Raw genomic sequence first — 22,438 nt, 5'->3', positions numbered from 1 at the left:
GATCAGTATTGACGCATTTCTGTGATCTGTATGATAAACTGAAAATAGTGAAAATATTCACTTTAATTCACATATCGCTTTTGATTCATGGTACGGACTGCTTGATTTTGCCACAACATACACAGCCGATCTCGGCATGTTTCTGTTCCAGAACAGCAGCTGCAGTGGACACCAACAATGCATTCATGTTCTGACAACTTACTCCAAAGATACAAATATTTCACCACGAACTGCTAAGTTCCAAAGAAAGTATTTTCTCGCTCACAGATGCTCAACAAGAAGCGCGCGATTGATTGCAACTAGCACGCTCACGATTTCTAAAATAGCGCTGGCCCAAACCTGCCCCTTACATCCAAATATAATATCTTAATTCCAGCCTCTGTCCTATTTATTATTTATTAGCGCACCGAGAGTGAATGATACCACGGCATAGCCGTCATATTACAGAGCACAAATTGCGAGACGACGTTCGAGACCCGTATCGGCGTATTCTTTACAGATCCGGGTGTCTCGCTTTCACTCTCAATCAACCCTGCCACACCATCAACCGAGCCACATCGGCTCCGACCATCTTGATCCCCGCACTGAAATCTGATGGCCGGCCCGTCATTTCATCCTATCCGTCGGCGCGCACTACACCCGAGCTCACCCTAAAGTGCACTGTGCGGCCTTCTTCGGATGACACCTCTGAGCATGGCGCTTGCCTTGCACCTGGATGCTTAGAGCTTCGTGCAAGGCCGTTAGCATTTCAGGAGTCGGATGGTCTCGGCGGTGGCGGCGCTGGTCACCGTGGAGCCGTCGGAAGACACCGTCAGCTCGAGCGCCCTCGACCAGTGACCTGTAAAGCAGCGAGTCGCGGCATGTCAAGACGACCGTCACGTTTCAGTCACGAAGGCCGTTATAGAAGTCACGGCGGCCGTCATATGCCAGCCGCGGCGACCATCACATAGCAGTCACGGTGACCGTCACAGGTCACGACGGTCGTCAAATACCACTATGAGCCACGGCGACCACGACTCATAGCTCATAACGTTTCCTGACGCACACTCAGCTATAATAACAGTATATAAGCCTGTACACACATTTCTCACTCGAGAAATCGAAACCCGAACCTGAGACCCATCATACGTCACGACACTAAGTTGCAGCGGCACCTGCATTAGCAGACATCCCATCCCGGCAACACAAAAAGTTCTCCCGAGCCACCCACCTAAGGACGCGGTGGGTGACGGGTCACAGAATTGCCATCACGTCGCTGATCTAGTGACGAAAAGGGACACAGCTGACCTGTGGACGCGTTGGTTCACACAATTAGGTACTGACCTGGAGATGATGTGATAGTTTCTGGTCAATGTCGATACGCGCGCCGCGTGGCTGGCCATCACACTCTGCCACCTCCGGATGACGTTCTACAGCTGGATCGACACGCTGTCTCCAGAACCACCGCCAGAAACAAGCCTGATGGAGGATGATATGATCAAAACTAAAAAACCACAAAGCACACAATGAAGACGACAAAAGCGGCGGCAGGCATATAATGACGATTGACGACCTATAACTAAATCAGCTTATTCAACGTCAAAAAAGGCTGCAAATGTCTATATTTTACTAGTCAAATGCCCGTGATAGGCTGATGTGCCTAGCTAGATGTAGCTTGACTTTCCGAATGTGGCCTAACCCTCGCCCGTATGGGGGGGGGGGGGTCGAACGGACCCCTCCTCGGTTTCTCGCGGATAACTCATAACTCGCATAAAAAAGACGCCGATTGCGACGAAACTTTCAGTACCCTCCAGTTGATCAATTTTACACATGTCCTTGACATTTTATGAACCTGACCCAAATGAACTTTGGCCTGTGACCTATTCAGCCCAGCTGCCGAGAGCCATGGCAGCTAGTTGGGGAAGCTTCAGTCCAGATAGCATATGCAAGTAGTAGCCATTCAGCAAGTCTGGTGGGAGGCACTTTCAGCAACTGTTCAGGCGTTAATTGGATGGAGAGTCTGGGGTGTGTGCGCACCAAAAAGCAGCAACCGCACACTCAAGTCAGAACATTGGCAAAACCTGGGTAAAGCGAATGAGAGAGGGAGTCAGGAATCAGGCGTGCAGGGGTAGACAGCTGAAACAGGCAAGGAGAGCAGTGGAGACCTGGAGACATTATGAGGTAACATTGGTCTGGGCAGACACCAAGGTTGAGGTGAGTTGTCAAGACTCAGTCACCCAGACTCAGCACTGACAGCACTGACATCACCATAAATGTTACCAAATGCCGTGAATAGAATAGTAAGACATTTTATAAGATTGGACCCTGGGGGAACCTCCAGCCTCCAGGCTTCCCCCATCGGACAGTTGTCTGTCCAGTCCAACCCTTAGCAGGGTGGATGTTTGGGAGAGGTGGACAAAGCCCGCGGAGGGCATGTATTTCATGATCGCTACACACATTGCAAGACTTTTATAATGATATAATAACTCAAACTTATCCATGTAACTTGTCAATTACAGGACTTTGTGGACTTTTGTTTATTAATTCTCAGAGCATCATCTTTTCTGGTGAGTTACTTGCAACACGCATTGCTGCAAGCTCCAAAAGCACAACTCGAAATGGCCAACCACAGCAGGGTCTCAACCTGAAGCAGGAGATTGAGACGCAGAAGAGAAGATCAGATCATGGAAACAAGAGAGCAGAGGACCAAAATGAATCTGGGTGAGGGGTTTATATAGACTTGACTTCAGGTAGACTACATACTTCGTAGGATAGGTACCTACCTAATAATCCCGATGGCAAATCAATATAAAAAACTATTTTGATTTGTATCTCAACTAACCACAGAAAAGAAACTTGACACAAATCCACCCCACCCGGCACAGATAAACTCACAATAAAAATACATTTCAAAATCCGTTTCCTGTTCCGTGGCCTATCAAAAACAAATCCAACAAGAAAATTCATTAAATTTGAAAATGTTTATATACGAGCGCCTCGAGTTGAATCCAAAGCCATGCTGAATAGCTTGAAACTTAAAAGTGTTCTCAATCAGTAAAAGAAACGCCGTTGAACCAATCAAATACAAAAGCTGGCGTTTGCTAGCGATAGCAGTACAGAAAACTGCGCGCAACTGCGGGTGATAATTATGGTCGGCAGTTTTCAATACCACGTTTCGTAAAGTTCCCGCGTTTATTTTGTTTAAAAACCTATACCAATAGATACAAAATTCAATTTTGTTTACTATCATGCTTTAAATAGACCCCACATCGGTCTTGTTTTCTATTAATATGCCATTAACTCTCACCGTGTGACCTTAGGCGGCAAGGAAGCCAACGCATACCAGACCAAAATAATGCATCTTTTGATTCTTAAACTGCAATAAATCATACATATTTTGAAAGAAAATTGAATTCTTATTTCAATAAAGGGTCTTTGTGAGCCCAACAATGACTAGTTCGCCATCTAGCTATGTTTTCGTCCAGAACTGTTTTGTATTCAAAATTCGAAGTTTTAGAATTAGACGTAAATCTTTTAAAGTTCCCGCGTTTCTTACGTTTTGACATTTTAATATGTTATAATGTAAGCGATGCTGTTAATTTCAGTGAAATATTTAGACCCCACATCGATTTAGTTTTTGAGAATCATTACATATAGTGGAACAGGGTGACCATGGACAGCAATGGTGGTCATGTATTGAACATCAACTAAACACAGTTTCCAACCTTTAAAAGGCAACAAAAGGCACAGAATCTGATAGATAATTCAATTTTGATATTTTTTGACCATGTTGTAAGCCCCACATCACTGAAGTTACTCGACAATCCATGGTAGAGCATTGGCAGGTCCGGTAGGCTGAACAGCTCAGAACCATGGTAATTTCGAAATTCAACAAAAGGGAGTTGGCCTTTGATATTACTTTTTGTCCTTCAATTTTAAATTTTGATTGTGAAAAATTAATTTTGTCCATGAACAATCCTTGCAACTTAAGATATATAATTTTTGAAATGGCGGAGATAGCCAACAATTTATTTTCGTTAATGCTTCACAGATTCATACATGGCGTGGTCTCTGATCATAAATCAAAAATATATATACAAATAATGAAACTCATTGAAATTTGTTGCTTAGTTCTCTTTTTTAGACTTTAAGGGTCAGCTGAAAATAGTGGTCAAAATACCTTAGTGTTGTAATTTCGAACCGGTTTTACCTAGTACTCTATATACCGTGCGTGGCACGTGCCACGACGGTCACTGAGATGTATCAAAAGTAGTCAATTACGGGGTAGAAGGGATGGGGCTACCTGCAGCAAAAAAAAAAAAAAAGACCGCAGGCCATTCGGTCCAGCGGTTGCTGAGATATAAGCCTCTCAAAAGCGTTACAGGCCGGGCCGGGCCGGGCCGGGCCGCTCATACTGAGATTTTCCCGTTATATTGAAAAGACTTCGCTTCGCTCGCTGCGCTCGCTCGCTCGTAACAATATCCTCAGCGTGTTCCCTTCGATATTTTGATCCTCTTCGGCCACACACATGCCTACATACATAGTTGCGAGTACATCGGACGACCAGGAAGCAGGTCTTCGCCCTCTTTGTTCTATTCCCCCAACAACCCTGTATTGAAACGTTAACGAACACGCTAGCTTAACGATGCATCCAGCGTTCCCTGGGCGCTGATTGGTTGTCGCGCTGCTCGCGTTTGTCGGCGCTGAACAGAGAGCCATTTGTTGACGGAGCCCCGGGGAGCGGACAGTTTATTTGCCGATCTCGACAGAGTGAAAATTTATCGGCGACAGAATGTGTGCCTGGAGTGAAGTCTTGGACAAATTCGACAGACGGACTAAGTCGATTGGGTTGCCTATGCTCTTTGTGTTGAGCGACTCATGAGACAGCCTGTCTCGTGTTGATCTAGTGGGACGGCTTCGATATGCAGATGCTCTCTCTGGCCAAGACCCTAAATCTCTGGCTAAGAGAGCGATTGGCGTATCACCATTATTTATTATCAGGCATTATTTAGAGTCCCAATTCATTGTTGATGCCTTTTTTCACTTACTTACGCGGAAGAACACCGGCCAGCTCTCGAAATTATATGGAAAATTGACTTTCTCGTATTTAGCAAGAGTATGCATAATGTTCAGCACACAGCTGCTTCTGCAGGACTTAGGGACCGGAATCGTGGTCATCTGAAACTGATAACTAGTCATGTCGGCAAATAATCATTTCATGCGCCAGTTCATGTTTGAATCATCTGCTGTGTGACATGTGTATTTTAATTCAAACATAACTCAACATGTGTCTACGAAAATGGCAACCTCACGTCATTCTGATATGCACGAAGCCGCATTGCCAGCAATGCCCCAGCAGGTTCTCCACTGCACTAAATCGTGACAGCTGTACCGGTCACAGCATCTCAAACACATCTCTAAGTTATGCACAGCGCGTAGCGTGTCATACCTGGCATTATTTATGACACGTCAGGTTCACATGTCGACATTATGCGGCACATGTCACCTGTCATTGTATAAGTTTGCTCGACATGCTGAGACTAATGGCGACATGGATGCCACCTGACACGCCGACTTGTCACCTCCGGCTGTCAAAGTAGCCGCCAGTCATTAATGCACGAGCTGTCCATCGAAATGAAGTCGGGCGGAATTTGTGGTCAGTTGAGTTTTATATTCAGTGTGCTGCATCGCCTGGGGCTGCGACGCGCGATGGAAGAAACGTGTTCGCTGTGAAGCGTGCGATTCTGGTAGCATGTGCCCTCATTTTTTAGGAGAGGGCGCTTGCGCTCTTTCTGAAGCAGGTCAAGCACTCATTTATAATTTGTCAACGGTGAAAAGTATTGTTTCCAATTCAACACTGTGCATAATGTGTATTATTGACGTGGCAGAATGTTACTACATAGGCTGATTCTACAAGTGTTTTGAAATCGTTTATAGAATATAGATTGATAGATAGAATATAGATTGAAATATAGAATATAGTATGATTAAGTATAAAATTGCATGAAAGGCCTTGCGCTTTGGGGCAAATCATTTATGGTCCATATCTATTCAGCCACATGTCAGATGAATGCAAACATGTGCATTTAGACACAACACAATCACAGTGTGAAATGCTTACTTTTAAATGCGCTGGACACAAATATGTACTTCGAAGCTTCATCGTACACGGAACACATTGATTTAATCTCTTAGGTTTAGATAGATGTAGCACTTCCCATGTCATGCTCGATGGATATGGACAGTGTCGCTACGTTGGCATGCCAGTACGTAATATGTAAATTATATGTGGTATCTGTCGAGGAACAATGCACCGCACATATTCTTCTTGTATATTCTACTTTTCACACTGCATATGGTTTCACGCATGCATTTTTGAACACCGTAAGCGGTTCGTGAAGTTTCCAATATGAGTTTAAATAGACACTTTAAACACGCAATTGGTTACGGAAATCTGCACGGCCACAGACCGTCAAATTAACTACCGGCACTCACCATAATTAATTAGGCAGTGCCAGCGGCCCCATTGCCCCGCTATTAACGCCTCACGTAGCGCCGTTTCACCGAGCGCGTGCAACGGTGGCGTTCTGCGCTGCCATATGTCACGGCTGGCAGCCGGCCGGTGCTGCCATATTTCAGCGGCGGCGGCGGCAGTGGCGCATTGCAGTGCTGCAATTTCAGCGCAGTGGTGATTACACTGCCGGGCCCTCCCTAACTCGCACCATTTATATTCCCCGGCAGACAAGTCAAATTTTTGATGCTCTTCATAAGGATCAAATTGCCCCTCCGGAGAGCCATAAATTAAGCTTTATTGCCCAGATAAAATAAGCTTATTTTGTTGATGTCAGACATCTGTTCTGGTTATCTGCAATATGGAGCAATACATTTATGGCGCCTCCCATAAAAATGACAAAGGTCCGCCATCGGCGCCGAGCGGCACATCCGGCGCGGCGGCGCGCCAGAATTGCCGCTCTCCAAACAACGGAGCGAACCCGGCGCGGGCGCGGCGTTTTCGGCGCGCCGCCGGTGACTGATGGTAATGTTTGCTCTCCGCTGCATGGAGGATGCCATGCTAATCGACACTGTGGTATGACGTTTGTTGCTGTGATTCTATCTTCCTTATTTTATACTATCTCGGAGGAACAAGATGTAGCTGAGAATAATACCCCTTAAAGCCAACCTTAAACTAGGGTGGCATTCGCATAACAATGCTTGTTTTGTACTATGTAGATGCGTACCTACTATGTGAATGTGCATGCGCTCTGGAAGTGCTCGTCTATGCCACGGACGGTAGATTAAAAAAAAAGATCGCCAATAAACACAACTGCAAACGCCAAAAAAAAACGCACGCCCGCCGCCATCCGCATTCCGCAAACAACGCCACCGCAAACGCCACAAAACTGAAACGCCCGCACCGCAAGCCGCTAACGCACTAACGCTACCGCAAATTTGGGATCCTAAGCTCCTAAGAGAGACTGGGATCCTAAGAAAGTTAGGTTTGTCGAGGAAATGATAAATGTCTTTTTAAAGATTGTTGTTCACTGAAACTTAACTCCAGTATCAGAAGGTGTTGTTAAGCGATCAGCTGGCGAATCTAACCAAGCTTGTCTCACCCAAGGCCATCTATAGAAGGTACAGTCACTCCGCCGTCGACCAATCAGAGACAGATCCTGAGTGACGTCACCCCTGATGCTCGCAAGGGGTACTCCATTCCTTTGCAACTTAAAAATGACTTATTTCATTTGAAGATTATTGATGGCACTCTACACATACCGCTCAACCGTTGATGTCAATGGAAAGCCCAACTAATTTTCTAGCGACAAAAAACAGCAGCAATATGCTAAGAAATGGCCGGTTTTGAAGATAAGACGATTTAAAAACCCTCTGCAGCAGCAGGAAAGCAACGTAAAAATGCATCGAGCTTATATTTTTACTATGAATAAATCATTTTTCAGTAAGTTTTTAGATATGGTATAGATTTAAGTGACAACTTTATTACAATATTTGAAACTTTATTTCAAAATAATATTTTCAAAAATTGCAGCTGTTGGCAAGAAGCTTGGGAGTGATTGTGGCGCACCGCGCCAATAATTGTCCTGAGGCCCCCTTATGATGTCATCAAAAGTGGAGTGACATGGGCCTGATATGGATGTCTAACCAACATTGTTGCTTATCTCCTAATTTTGTATCATCTTGATTTCTTATTTATTCACAAAAAGCTGCCGAAATGCGCCAACCGTTGGCGAACCGTCGGCCCCGTGGTGTAACGGTTAGCACTCAGGACTCTGAATCCTGCGATCCGAGTTCAAATCTCGGCGGGACCTGATTGTTTGCCTTTTGAAGCGAATGAACTTGGTAACGGACCTTGGGAATTACTAAAAACGAACACTCGTGAACTTAATCAGGAACTCTCAACTCTGTTCTTTTCCGTTGGATGCTCATATTCCTCTCCATAGATGTCGCTAGTGGTTAGCGCCTGTTAAAATGCTGCGCCGGATAATTATCTACCCGGCAATAGATGTCGCTAGTAGGGAGTGCCTGAAGGTATACTGTACCGGATAGCACGCCACTTTGGCCCATAGATGTCGCTAGTAGTAGGCGCCTGAAGGTATGCTGTACCGGATAGTACGCCACTTCGGCCCATAGATGTCGCTAGTAGTGGGCGCCTGTAGATATACTGTGCCGCATGGCGTGCTGGTCTCGCCACTGTTCCGCTCACTGTACCTACGCATGGCAAACGAAGTGGCCGCTTATAAAAATATCAAATAACTGTTAGAAATGAATCGTCTTCTAACATCTTGATTCACATCTTATGATTTATCTTGAAGAAGACGAGATGCATGGACGATAGCTTATTAACTAAAAAAGTAGTAAAATGGCATTGTAACATCGAACTTTTTACAGGTATGAAAACGAAATAAGCAAACGTCATCGAAAAATTGAAGATCTATATTCCTCATTTAAATCTACTACTCATCACCAAAACTGAACAGCTGGGAATCGCTTCATATCCTTACCTGCACCCCATGGAGTTCCCATTGGATGTTCGGATCTCTCGCTCGACGGCTGCCCATCACAAATCCCTCGTGGTGGCGTCTAAATCATTCGACGGCGCGCCAGCACATTCTCTTTGACGCTGATGAAGGTTTACGGGTCATATTTGCGAAATTATTCGGCCCATTCGGGATCGGAGTCGCCGCCGGCCGGAAAGTTATGGGGACTGCAATTCCAGAGGTGATTTAGCGCAGGCGAAAGGGCTCTATCATTAGGGAGATATGAGCTGAAATTGTCGTTTTTCGTGGGGTGTGCAGATGGATGGGAAAATGTGGTTATTTATTTAGTGATGACTGGGATATCCCTAAGTGAAGAAACCCAATTCAATGAATGACTGCTTTTTAAAAAGAACTCTTTGAAGCTTATAGCTTACTGAGCATTTCCTGCCTCAGTCATTCACCGTATCGATTAAGTTTCACCTGAGCAGATGTGAAATACAGTTTTTCGTCATTTGATATCTTATAAAATATTAGCAGATTCTGGAACTTTCTGTCAGTAGAGAAGCTTGATATTGATGGTTGGACATTCACCAAATAGGTCCTGTTCAGGGTCGTGTCCTGGGTGCAAACCGTCGCTTTTTTCTACTTGTAGCCATAGTTATTACTAAATCGAGCGCGATAGTGTTTTGTTGCTGGAGTCTGGAGAGTATGGAGTCCAAAACTGACTCGTCTGGGGATCCGTAGTGTTGTATGATCGGGGATTGCATGCCGTTACATAATTCATTTCCTGTAAGGGGGCATTTCAGGTCCTCGACATTCACATGAAAAATTAGCGAATTTGCGAATTTACAAACTAAATGAATATAGATCTATGAGTTATAGGCGGAATTATAAATTAAACGAATAATTTGTGTAGAACAGCTTACATATTTTCGTAATGAATAGCTAGGTAATATCAATTAGCATTTTAATTGAGTAGGGAGTTATGGTGCGGGAGTTCATCATGCCTGAAATGAATATTGCGAAGCGAACTGGAGAGGTATTTTGAGGCGATTCAAATGGCGATCCTTTTCGTAGCGATTTATTGCTATCGGAAAATTGTTCTCCCTTAAAACCCTTTCCTTGTTTGTCAGCATTCATACGTGTGAAAAATATTGAATGAATAATATTTTATTAAGCTCAATGTTATAGTTCTTTTTTTCAAAAGGACTCTGACTCCAAGTATTTTTTTTCGAAAAAGCACGTGTTTTGGCGAGCAAAACGGGCAAAAACTGAACCTGCGAAAATGGAACGTCAACTAATTTTAACATGTGATTTCTTCCCGATAATTTCCATGCGTGCGTTCTAGGACTAGATGTTAGAACATTGGTGACGTCATGCTGTCGAACTTGCATTGCAATGTAACGTATAAATACCATGGACGGAACCGCTTACTCGATTACAGCCTGGGCAACAGTGAAAAACAAAGCTACCCCCGAATTCGTCGACACTTTGTCCCATCGCACGGACATTGGGTGCCTGCTGCCACCAGAGACGTCATAATAGTATGCTAATTTTCAAGACACAATTTCCGGGTACTTACCGTGCAAAGTTTGTAATCGAATACCTATTCTTTCGATAATATTTTTTTTTGCCAGACGCTGAAGCTGCTAAAACTCACGTGAGAGCTTCGATAATGAACTTGGAGCCAGCCGGCCCCCGGTCGACAGACATGGTAGCCCAAATCTAGTCGGATATGAAAATTCTTCTAAATCCATAGACTTTAATGCTAAATTGACTATATTTGAGAGGGTTTTATGAAGATACATGACCAAATACAGAAAAAAAGCGAGATGCTATCTTGTAGATTAAATCGTCTACTATCTGCGACTTTTGAAGTGTTTTTCAATCTGAGGTACGGAAATCGTGTTCCCAAGAGACTGAAAGTAGCCATGCTTTACATTAGACCCAATGGCAAAAATTCGGAATCTGACGAAATCGGCCATTTTTACGTCTGATTTATGAAAATTCTAGACAGGATATATAAAAACCCGAGATGCTATCAGGTGGGGAATTTCATTGTCTATTACCGCTTTTTGAAGTGTTTTTCGATCTGAGACCGGCAAATCGTGTTCCCAAGAGACTGAAAGTAACCCTGTTCTACAGCAAGACAATGGCAGAATTCTATTATTTGATGGAAGATATCTTAGGTAATAATAACCTTACTACTAATTGCAATGCTTCATTGGAAAGTTCAACACTGGCACTGTCATCGGTCTTTGCATTGCTATTTCACAGAACAACAAAAAATAACGTTTTGAAGCCTTTGAATATTGACTTACTCTTTATCAACGGGCTCGATCCCCATCACCACCAACAATTTTCCGGGAAGTCAGGATTTTAGAGATATTTAAGCAGAATTGCAGAGCTGTGTTAATACTACGGCACTTAAATACACATTTTAAGAAAATTGCTTTTTTCTTAGCATGAGTTAGGTCTCAGAAACAACAACATGTCGATATAATGAGGAAAAATAAGTGCAAATGATCGCGCAAGAGAGTATCCTTAGCTCCCTAGCAACCACCTAGCAACGTAAGGCAAAATAATAAACAACTCCTGTTGATATCAGGTACTCAGCCTTGGAAGCACAGTAGACGGTCACCATACTGGGCTTCATACTGAATTTTGCATACCAGAATGGATGTTTCCAACTAAAATTATTTTTTCGCGAAATTTATCTTTGTTGCCCTACTATTTTTCGTAAAACCGAGATATACAAAGTTAATGATATCAAAAATAATATTGTGATAATGAAAACCGCCATATAAAACAAGATAATTGCTGAGATCATGCCTACTAAACTTGGTCCTACCCCCTAATTCAATATACCCTGGAGCCAGCGTCCTTTTGAAAAAAAAACGAACTATAGCTTCTAAAGCTAAACAGTGAATGATGTTATCATAATGACAGTAGAGTGGCTGCACGGTTATATACGATTTTCGCAAGATGATTGCTTCCCTGTGCTCCATTTTGATGCCTAACACTTCCATTTAAGTTGAATCCAAGACTGGTTCATAGGCTTAAAAATTAAGACACTTTCAGCGTTTGCGCATCATTACGTTTCATGCTTTCATGAGTTCCATGATTCTGTATTTGTTTTCAAATACAGAATCGCTTGATTTTTTTATAATATGCATCCCTCCTTCGACTATTGTGTTCCATTGTGATGTACTGCTGATTGGTGATCTCTCCCTTTATCACCAGTTATATACACGAGTTATACGTGCTCCGCCTCCATCAATAAAGTATACACCACCAGGCGTGTGTCTCCGCTAGGGGAGTGTCGACGAACGTGGCGCGGGCGGGCTGTATTACATCCATTATCCACCTGTCCCCTCCCCGGGCGGCCCCGTGGTCCGCGGCCCGTCTCCTAATCACACACACGTCCAGCGTCTCCTGTCCCCCATATATCACCGCCGCCGCGGCTATAAATTAGCAGCCACGCCTCTTTTCACAGACGTCGCCGCATTAATGACGCGCCATTACGGCGGCGAGGTGACTTCTGGTGCGCCGCCGCTCGCCGCCTTTCACCACTCGGCCCGACCGCGTGCGGCGGCCATTTTTAAAGCGCCGCGCGGCCGGAGCACTGTGCCGCTCTCGCCACCTTGGCTCATTTATCTCCGTTACGCCGCGTGAAAGAGTTTTTGAGCCAGTCGACAAGCAAATAAATGATCACTCAGCCCGACGCCAAACTGGCCCATTCTTTAAGGGCCGTTTTCCCATTGAAATGCATGTCACTGAAGCCCGTCCGGGCGCCGGCAGTTAGCAGAACGAATGGCCGTAATATATTAGGCTATCAATAAGGCGAGCCGCCAGCTCAACAAAGCGGCACGGCCATTATGGTGAATTGTAGACATCAATTTCTGTGGCAGACGCTCGTTTGTAGGGCTCGCCGCGGCGGCGGTGGTGGCGCGCGATGCGTCACGTGCGCCGCAGAAATAGTCAGCTGACGGTGTGCCGAGAGACGGCGGTAGACGAATGATGGAGATAGCGCCCCGTCCATAGCGGTTAGGGAGAAATCAGTGGGGAAAATAAACAGCTGCCCAGTTTGTACAGGGATACAATGGAGGCATTCATATCGTCGAACATGAACGATAACTGACAGAGACATGAGAAAAGCATGATGAGTGACGGAATCAATTCCTACCTACCTGAGGGAGTTGTGTTAAAACTTAAAAGCTTGACGTGTGAATGACCTCATACACAATTTCAACCCAGTAGGTAATGGAGCACCTACGTCTTTTTACGTATGCCTACATATCTACGTTATTCCTGTCCCGCACTGCATAATCATGACATCTTACATCAATAGCAAACATTATCAATGCTCACCCAGCATTCGATTCCCAGTACTTTTCTTTCCAACAGCAAAATGTTGGGGTCTGGTCTGGGGACATCTGAGCTCAGCCCAGCACTGGTCGCCAGCATTGCCATGATGACGTCATCAAATATTGTTGGTCAGAACCCGTCCAGTCACCAAGTTGCCAGTGAAGTTGGCGACGCCCGTCGGCACTCCTTTGATCTCCCCTGACGTGGCGCAATCAGCTGTATTGTGACGTCATTGGTTAGAGTTAAAATTATCCAATGGAATTCGGCACCGTGACAGGCATTGCATTGCAGATGAAAAACTTGGGCCAGTGCCAAAGTGCTCTGTGATATGTTCCACGAATGGCCTTGTAGTGATTTGATTGCTTTTTGAGACGGCTTCCTAAAAAGAAATCATTTATTGATTCAGTCTTGGACGTTTCACAAAAGGCATCAATTTACTCAAATCGTCATCAGCGTGAGTTTGAAATGACGTCTTATACCGTTCGAACTTCTGACTATTTCTTACCCGATGAGCTGCCCAAAACTCGTCTATGTTCCCCGAAGATAGCCGCTGCCTCCTCTCCTGATGACCCCACAATGACCTGGCGATGCCCTCCGGCCAGCTCTGCCTTGATGCTCGGCGCCTCCGCGCCGCTCCAGCGCGCCGGAAGCCTCCGCTTCCGGCTGCCGCCACACGGGCCGGAAGTGACCGGAAGTGGCCGCCGGCGGAAATGATGGGCGCCGGAAATGACCCGACTAACGAGGCGCGGGCACTCTGGCCGCCCGAGGTGAGATGGATCGAGGGGGAGGTACTCGGGGGTGAGTCTTGGGGTGATGAGAGTGATGGTATGACTAATGACATAGCTGGAGACGGACGGAAGACAATTTCAATATTAGTCCGCCAGCTTTTTATGCTCAGTTCTATGTTTGTGATAAGTTTGCCGTTGGGATGTGAGCTTTTAATTTCTGCGATCGTTCTTGGGCAATTATAGAACAGCCGTAAGGTATTTTATTCAACCACCTACAATTTAAGAGGCAATTTACGTGCTTGCTATACCTACCAGAGCGATATTTGATGCCATGCGATTAAGCCGATTGATAAAACCCTCAGGACAACTCAATGATTAATCGGTATATTTGCGCCGTTCTAATTATTTTCACATTCATAATTAACGTATTCATGTTCCACTTTCCTCACACAACCATTTAATTTTTCCCCCTAGCCAACCACACTCTAACCACGACCACCCACAACGTTCTACCGACGGCCGATATCATCCGATACAACGGCGCCTACAGCGCTGCCGTTTTTCCATGAACACCGCCACTGAAGCCCCGATCGGCAATAAACGCCTGACGCTATCAATGCCGACAGCCGTGAAGATGAAGCCGACAGGCAGACTGACGGACGGCGGCCGGTGAGAAGCCTCTCAGGGTGAGAGGTGTCAGGTGAGAGCACTGGCGGTGGTTTGATCGCTGGGGAGGGGGGATGGGTCAGTCTAGATCGTTGCGTCTGGCGGGGGGGGGGGGGGCGTGTGGCATGAATATGAGGCACGATTAACTGTGGTGTTATGGTTTTGCGGTAGGTCAATACTATCATATTCTGAGCGTTCGAAGGTTTGCATCCGATTCATTATCGCATTTTGCGATTTGTGAATTTCTGAGATCGAAGTTTTCAAGTAACAACGATGACTGACTCACAAGGACTGTGATTATCTTTGCTGCTGCCTAATATGAACCCTATCATAAAATATTGTCTTTAAAAATATTTTATCAATTGATGTGTGATCATTCAGTCATGCACCTCATTGACCACGTCCATTCCCCAAAAGTCCTCTGACAACTGCAGACTTATCGGCGGTCAGCGTTCAGCCAGTGGGTCACTCGGAGCCACCACCAATCACCATGGCGACCTGCCTGAGTCCTCTGGTTGTAGAGCTGTATCACCACACCTTCAGCGACCCGGAGCTGAAGGAGCGACCTCAGAGGTGAACGAGCTGACTGCTTGAGCTTATATTTGGTTGGAAAGAAGGCTGCTCTGGCTTTGAGATTCGATTCACAAAATTTGTTGCAGACAGCAGATATTTTACAAAGATTCCCTCAGTAAAACACTTTTCCCTGAAATGCAATATTTTAGTTAATCTAAGTTAGATAATTTCATGTGAGTAGTTGGTGGATAATTAAAGATACAAATATATACGATTGATTTTGACGTGACTATGTCTCCATAAATGGGCACTACAAATCCCAAGGAATATTCAAGTGAGTATCTCACAAAACCTTCAAAAAGTGGACCTATTACCAACTACTCCATCCCTGATTAATCGCTTTCTGCCATCTTCTGCCTACCCGGCGCACTACTATTTCCGCTTATTCCCTATAGATGGCGCCAGGGTAGGGCTGACCGCCGTATCGGCGCGCCAACAAATGGCCGGTCCGGCTGCGAGTAACGACTCCATCCGCTGATATATGAGACCGTTAGTGAAACAGGCACCGTGATAAACGCGCGACCAACACGAAATGGCGCGCCCCTGAACCGAGAGGGTAATGGGGGAGGAGACGGTAGGGCGCTCTGGGAACGTAGGTAGTAAATGTAGCATAATGAATAATGATAGTTTTAATTTTATGAAGTGGTCCCTTAGAGGCGAAGCAAATGTAGCACGGCTTGCTGCTCTAACGAAGTTTTATCAACCGGTTACTAAAATTGTAACATCCTGATGGCTTTGTGAAATTTTAACCCTCGCCGGCCGAGGGGGGTGCCGCCCCCCATAGGGTTTTTTTCGCGATAGCTCCGAACACGCTGGCGATAGAGAGCTGAAACTTGGCATACCTGACCTTTCATTCAAGCCGGATCTTTTGACACCAACCGCGTTTTTGGGTCAGGTCAGGTCACTGACCTATGACGTCATAAGTGAACCTCTGCACGGTCTTCAGAAGTCGCAACTTCGCAACGCCCTCACTGCCAGAGGAGATGTCACAGGGAAATGAAACTTGCAGGATCTAGTATCCATTATGAGTCTCACAACTTGTATATCTCGGATTTTTCATAAAGGTCATATGAGGTCAGGTCATTTTCGTGACCTCACCATTATAAGTCAATGGGGAAAAATTCAAACTGCTATTCTGGCACCGGGAACGATCTCCAAGTATCTCAAGCACACAGAATCGTGATTGGATGCACTCCTTGCAAGGTTAGATGCGTCACTTTTGCAATGTTGACCTTGCGTGACGTCATTTATGACGTCATCAAGGTCATATTAGTTTTTCGTCAATAACTCTTGATCAAATTGAGCTAGCGAGTCGGGAAAGCCACCAATGGACTCAGGAAGACCTGCCGAATCGAATGATATGCGACATGACCCCTTTCGACCAACTTCGTGACCTTGGGGTGCTGACCTGACCTTGACCTGAGGTCAACACCCCAAGTTGACCTGACCCGAACAAAAAGTATATCATTCGACGCGCCTGAGCGAGGCGAACACGATGCTGCCAAAATCGCGGCTCTGCGGCCGTTTTTTGCGAAGTTATTCACCAAAAACTGAACCGTACCTTGGGGCACTTGACCTGACCTCAGAGGTCACCGGTTGACCTAGGACCTTAAAGTCGGGTACCAATCTCTGCGTCTCCTAACGGCGCACACGCTCGTTTTTTCCGCGACGCGCTAGCTCCACCAGGGGCGAAACGGCGGGGGGGGGGGGGGTCGTACCCGCCCCCCCCCCTCGGCCGGCGCGTATGTAGAAAACCAATAGGTCCGGCGAGGGTTAACTGGTTTATATGAAAAATTGGTTACACAATTAGTTAACCATAGGTTTGCAACAGATGTTGAGTCTCGTCTGACATGGCTGCGTTGTGCCGTTGTGTAATGCAGTGTTGCGTAAATCATGGGTAGCTTAGAATGAGGTAACGTTTTGTGTCTCTCTGTTTGGTCACATAGTTTGTATTCTAGCCTTGTCGCGTAGGGTCGGCGTCGGGTCATAAGTGGTCATAAATGGAGGTCTATGGCCACACATGTGCGCGGCAGCAGGGACACGCCGGCCCGTATATCGGGCGGCCCGGCTGGACATTGGGAGACGGGCGGGCAGTGGAGAGCAGGGCGGGAGAGAGAGAGGACGGGTCGGTGTGCGCGTTGAGATGTCTGAAGGGTGAAGAAATACAGTCTACGATAGACGCAAAGTTTGAATGCCACAAGCTATTTCGGCATTTTTCTGACAAGTGGTGAGAAGATGCCGAGTGTCGAGGAGGAGACCAGTGACACCGCGGGAAGAGCGGTGATGGAGGTGACTCCGGCGTTCGACGCCAGGACTATTCCGGAGTTCGACGGAACTGGAAACGTAGTGGAGTGGCTGGAGCAGGCTGCTCTCCTGTGCGAGCTGCGATCAGTGTCCCTGATGGCTGTGTTGCCGACTCGCCTGCGCGGCGGTGCTTTCGCGGTGTGGTCCCGAATGCCCGCAGCGACTCGTCATCAGCTGCCCAGCGTGAAGGCTAAGCTGCTGAGGGCCTTCGCCATGGACCCGTTCACAGCGCAGGCGGAAATGGCTCGGCGTCGCCTTCATCCCGGAGAGACGGCGGATGTGTACTTAGCGGCGCTGCAGCAGCTCGCTGAGTTGATGGGAGGTCTGCCGGAGAGAGCTATCGCCATCACCTTCGTCAATGGGCTGCCGGAGGCTGCGCAAGCTGCGGTTCGGGACGGGCTCGGAGACGAGTTCACTCTCGAGTACGTCCTGGACCGAGCGAGAGCCGTACTGTCCAGGACAGCAGTCACGGCAGCGCCACCGGCGGCGGCGGCAGCGGCGGCGGGGGCGGCGACGGCGGCGGCGAGTGGGCCATCACGTGACATTTCAAGGTCAAGTCGCCGGCCGGCTCCGATCAGATGCTGGATATGTGGTCGCCCAGGTCATATCGCCCGGATGTGCCCAAACGGCTGCGGCGGGGGAGCTGCATCAGCGCCAGCACCTCCTCCGCCGTCCACCGAGCCGGCAGCAGAGCGCCGGTAATCCAGATGCTGCTCGACGGGCGACCGTGTCACGCGCTGGTGGACACGGGCTGCGAGGAGACCGTGGTGTTCGCGGGTTGTGTCGATAAATGGGATCGATGTGAGACAAACTTGACCGCGGTGAATGGGAGTGTCGTGCGATGCAGCGGGAGTGCAGAGGTGCTGCTGGAGGCACAAGGCCGGCGGGCGGTGGTCCGTGCTGTGGTAGTGGCGGAAAGGTTGTTGGGTGTTGACGTGCTGTTGGGCATGACCGGGTTAGAGGCGCTGGGTGGTGTGTTTGTTAGTGGTGGAGAGGTGCGTTTTGGTGGTAAAGTGGTGACGGGGGAGCGTTCGGGGTGCACCGGTGTAAAGGCAGAATCGAGCGGTATGTCGGCAGCGGTGTCTCAGGGGCGTGGTCCAGTGGACAGACAGATCGAGACGGCTGATTTTGTGGCTAAGTTCAGCGACGGAAAGTGGACAGTTTGGTGGAAGTGGGCCGACGGAAAGGAGCCAAAACAACTCAAGAATACTGTGCCGCAATATCGCGTGCCGGCAGAGTCGCAGGAGCGGTTCGACGCAGAGTTACGGCTGTGGATCGAGGAAGGGTGGCTGCAACCGTACAATGAGCAGGAACACGGGCCGGTGCGTGGCCTAATTCCGCTCATGGCGGTCACCCAGGAAGCCAAGGACAAGGTCAGGCCGGTGCTCGACTACCGTGAACTGAATGAGCACCTGGTGGCTCATACGGCTGAAGCTGATGTGTGCCGCGACCAGCTCCGCAAGTGGCGGCAACACGGCGACGATGTGGCCGTCATCGACCTGAAGAAGGCGTTTCTGCAGCTGCACGTGGCCCAGGAGCTGTGGCCGTTTCAGACGGTAATCGTGGACGGCCAGCGACATTGTCTGACAAGGGTCGGATTTGGTCTCAGCGTTGCAAGCGGCATCATGCGAGCGGTAGTGCGGGAAGTTTTGGATCAAAGTCCAGAGATCGCAAAAGCAGTGCTCCCGTACGCTGACGACCTGCTCGTCAACGAGACGCTCATCTCGGCTGAGCGGGTGGCCGAACATTTTTCCGCATACGGGCTCTCGTGTAAGCCACCGGAACGGGTAGCGGATGAGGCCGGAGCCCGGATGCTGGGGCTCCGAGTGAGACGGCAGTCTGGCGGTGACGGCACACTGAGATGGTCTCGGGACGGCGTGACACCAGCTGAGCCACCCGGGGTGCTGACCAGGCGGTCAATCTTCGCCTGGGCGGGTCAGCTAACCTCACACGTGCCCGTCGCCGGGTGGCTGCGGCCGGCCGCTGCCTGGCTGAAAAGGGCGGCGAACAAGGTCACCAAAGATTGGGACTCACCGATCACCGACGATGACCTGCGCAAACAAGTCAGTGATGTGGCCCGGCGGCTGGCAGAGTGTGACCCGGCACGAGGACAGTGGTGCGTCTCAGGAGACTCGGTGACGGTGTGGACTGATGCCAGCTCCATCGCCCGCGGCGTAGTGCTAAGTGACCCCACCACGGGTGAGGTTATCGAAGACGCCGCGTGGCTCCGATCTGACAGTGACTCAGACATGCACATAAACCTATCGGAGCTGGATGCCGCGCTGAACGGTATGAATATGGCGGTGGCGTGGGGATTCAAGCGTGTGATCCTCCGCACAGACTCTGTCACTGTTCAGCGCTGGCTGACCGACGCTCTGACAGGCCGTGCCCGACTGAGAACGAAGGCACAGTCGGAAATGCTGGTTCGGCGGCGGGTGGCCGTTTTCAAGCAGCTCTCCAGCGAGTACGACCTCGTCGTGACAGTGGAGCTCGTGCCGTCGGCTGCCAACCGTGCAGACGAGCTCACGAGAGTACCAAAAGAGTGGATCAGAACCGGAAGCGAGCAGGCGACAGGTGTGGTGGCGGCCGTTAGGACAGCTCGACCGGAGGACATAATGGCGGTGCATGAAAGTGTGGGACACCAGGGAGTGCGGCGGACGTGGTGGTATGCGCGCCGAGAGCTGGGAAAGAGCGTGACGAAGTCGGCCGTTCGTCAGATCGTTAGATCGTGCCAGGTGTGTGCGTCGATCGACCCAGCCCCGTCGCGCTGGAAGCATGGTGCCTTGGCGGTCGAGCGCAACTGGGAGCGGCTGGCAATGGACGTAACCCATTTCCGCGGAAAACACTATCTCACCGTGATTGACTGTGGGCCGTCGCGATACGCCATGTGGCGTGAGATCCGCCGCTCTGACGGGAGCGAGATCGTCAGACAACTCGAGGCTCTGTTTTTGGAGCGAGGAGCACCGGCCGAGCTTCTAATGGATAATGCGACCGAATTCAAGGGTCGAGAGCTGAAGGCGTTCGCGGTGCGGTGGGACGTCGAGCTGAGGTATCGCGCGGCCTATGAACCTGGTGGGAATGGCATCATCGAGCGCCACCACCGCACCATCAAAGTGATGGCCGCCCGTCAGGGATGCACCGTACCAGAAGCCGTGCACCGATATAATGTCACGCCCAAGGACGGGCGTGATATTACCACGGCCCCGATACATGGTGCCTACCGTCAGGCTGGCAGAGACTTGTGCGTGCAGTCACAGGGAAACACAGCTGCTCCTCCTCAGACGGCCGGCCAGCCTGGTGTGTATCAGCCCGGTGATGCGGTGTGGGTCCGAAAACGGGGCGATCGGTGCACCGCCGTGTCAAAGGAGGGCACTGTCACCAAAGTCGTATCCGCTCAGACGATTGAAGTGGATGGAGTCCCATGGCACGTGCGGAACATTCGTCATCGTCTTGCCAACAACGATGACGACGCAATGGCTGCTTCGACGGATGATGAGCAGGAAGAGGAGATCGCCTGTCCGGTTCCGACCGCCCATGTGCCTGGACAGCTGGCCATTGAGGCGCCGGCGGCGGTGGAGCCGTCAGAGCTGACCCCAGCTGCCGCGCCGACCGAGCAGACCGAGCCGGTCCCTCGAGCAGCAGCTGAGGCGGATGGCGGTGCCGGAACAGAGGAGCGGATCCATACAGTGAAAGTTGTAAAAACAGAAACTGAGGGATTGTCAAACGACTGTGTGAACGAAGGTAGAGCGCCAGCAGAAAGTGTAGATAATATCGATAGTTATAGTGACGTGCTAAGAAGGGGTTTGCGCTGCAGGCGTGCGCCGCAACTCTTCGGCGCTCCCATCCCCCATTAGTTAAACTGTAGTTAGATGTGTTCTTTAGGAACAGGGGGGAATGTGTCTCTCTGTTTGGTCACATAGTTTGTATTCTAGCCTTGTCGCGTAGGGTCGGCGTCGGGTCATAAGTGGTCATAAATGGAGGTCTATGGCCACACATGTGCGCGGCAGCAGGGACACGCCGGCCCGTATATCGGGCGGCCCGGCTGGACATTGGGAGACGGGCGGGCAGTGGAGAGCAGGGCGGGAGAGAGAGAGGACGGGTCGGTGTGCGCGTTGAGATGTCTGAAGGGTGAAGAAATACAGTCTACGATAGACGCAAAGTTTGAATGCCACACGTTTTTCGGATGGTTTTCGAAGAGATTTACCTGCTTTCTATGCCGGCACCGGATAACGTTATTGCTTTAGACTCAGTCACGAAAATATTTAAACCTTAGCCGTAAGTCCCGTAACATACCCAAGTGGCCGCCTGTCCGCCTGTAATGAAGCCTTTACGTAACGCATTCCTAGAGAAATCAAAGTGGACACGTGACATCAAATAACTACATGGTCAGCACCATGACTCATTTGTGTAAAACACATGTGACTTCATGTGTCCACTGGCTATAGACTTGCCGTGCCTGGTTTGACATAGGAACCTAGTTGACAACGATTTAAGTGAAACGGAAGTCAAATGCACAAAACAACAAGGTGTTAGCTAGCTCATTCATTTTGGGTGTTCAGAGAAAAATGCTAATGCCGGTCCCTTATGCGGCCAACACAAGTTCAGTCCATCATTTTGATGGTTCAAAACGTTCGGTCCATCGTTCCACAGCTCGACTTTAGTTATTCCTCATCATTACCCCAACCCTGGCCTTCCGCATATCACACAGCCGCTACAAATACGAAACTGACAGCCTGTCCACACCGTCCCATCAATAATTAACGTCCCGCCACACAGCTATGAAACACGACTTGTCGGCTTTGTACCATTGCATGCTATTCGGCGTCC

General features: G+C 48.6%; 1 protein-coding gene, 1 long non-coding RNA gene and 1 other non-coding gene across 3 annotated transcripts; 2 read left to right on the top strand and 1 right to left on the bottom strand.

The window, feature by feature from the left end:
* Positions 1 to 729: 729 nt before the first annotated feature.
* On the bottom strand, positions 730 to 2,960 carry LOC122369696. The gene is made up of 3 exons (XR_006254453.1): positions 2,875 to 2,960; positions 1,324 to 1,458; positions 730 to 838 (listed from the first exon to the last, which is right to left on the bottom strand). It is a non-coding gene; the product is annotated as an uncharacterized LOC122369696 (long non-coding RNA).
* Positions 2,961 to 8,231: 5,271 nt separating this feature from the next.
* On the top strand, positions 8,232 to 8,303 carry Trnaq-cug. Its single transcript has one exon. It is a non-coding gene; the product is annotated as a tRNA-Gln (tRNA).
* Positions 8,304 to 18,148: 9,845 nt separating this feature from the next.
* On the top strand, positions 18,149 to 21,777 carry LOC122369699. Its single transcript, XM_043344617.1, has 2 exons — positions 18,149 to 18,162; positions 18,213 to 21,777. Exon 2 carries the CDS (start codon positions 18,319 to 18,321, stop codon positions 21,463 to 21,465), a length of 3,147 nt encoding a protein of 1,048 aa, XP_043200552.1. The 5' UTR covers positions 18,149 to 18,162; positions 18,213 to 18,318; the 3' UTR covers positions 21,466 to 21,777.
* Positions 21,778 to 22,438: the final 661 nt, after the last annotated feature.

The sequence above is a fragment of the Amphibalanus amphitrite genome, unplaced genomic scaffold, assembly GCF_019059575.1.
Source record: "Amphibalanus amphitrite isolate SeventyFive unplaced genomic scaffold, NRLGWU_Aamphi_draft 001063F_arrow, whole genome shotgun sequence".
NCBI classification, from domain to species: Eukaryota; Metazoa; Arthropoda; class Thecostraca; order Balanomorpha; family Balanidae; genus Amphibalanus; species Amphibalanus amphitrite.
The sequence above is the reverse complement of the archived record's forward strand: the minus strand, read 5'-3'. Positions and strand labels throughout refer to the sequence as shown.

Bases quoted from the DNA above. Each gene is read 5' to 3' on its own strand.
- LOC122369699 (XM_043344617.1), top strand. From the start codon at position 18,319: ATGCTGCTCGACGGGCGACCGTGTCACGCGCTGGTGGACACGGGCTGC.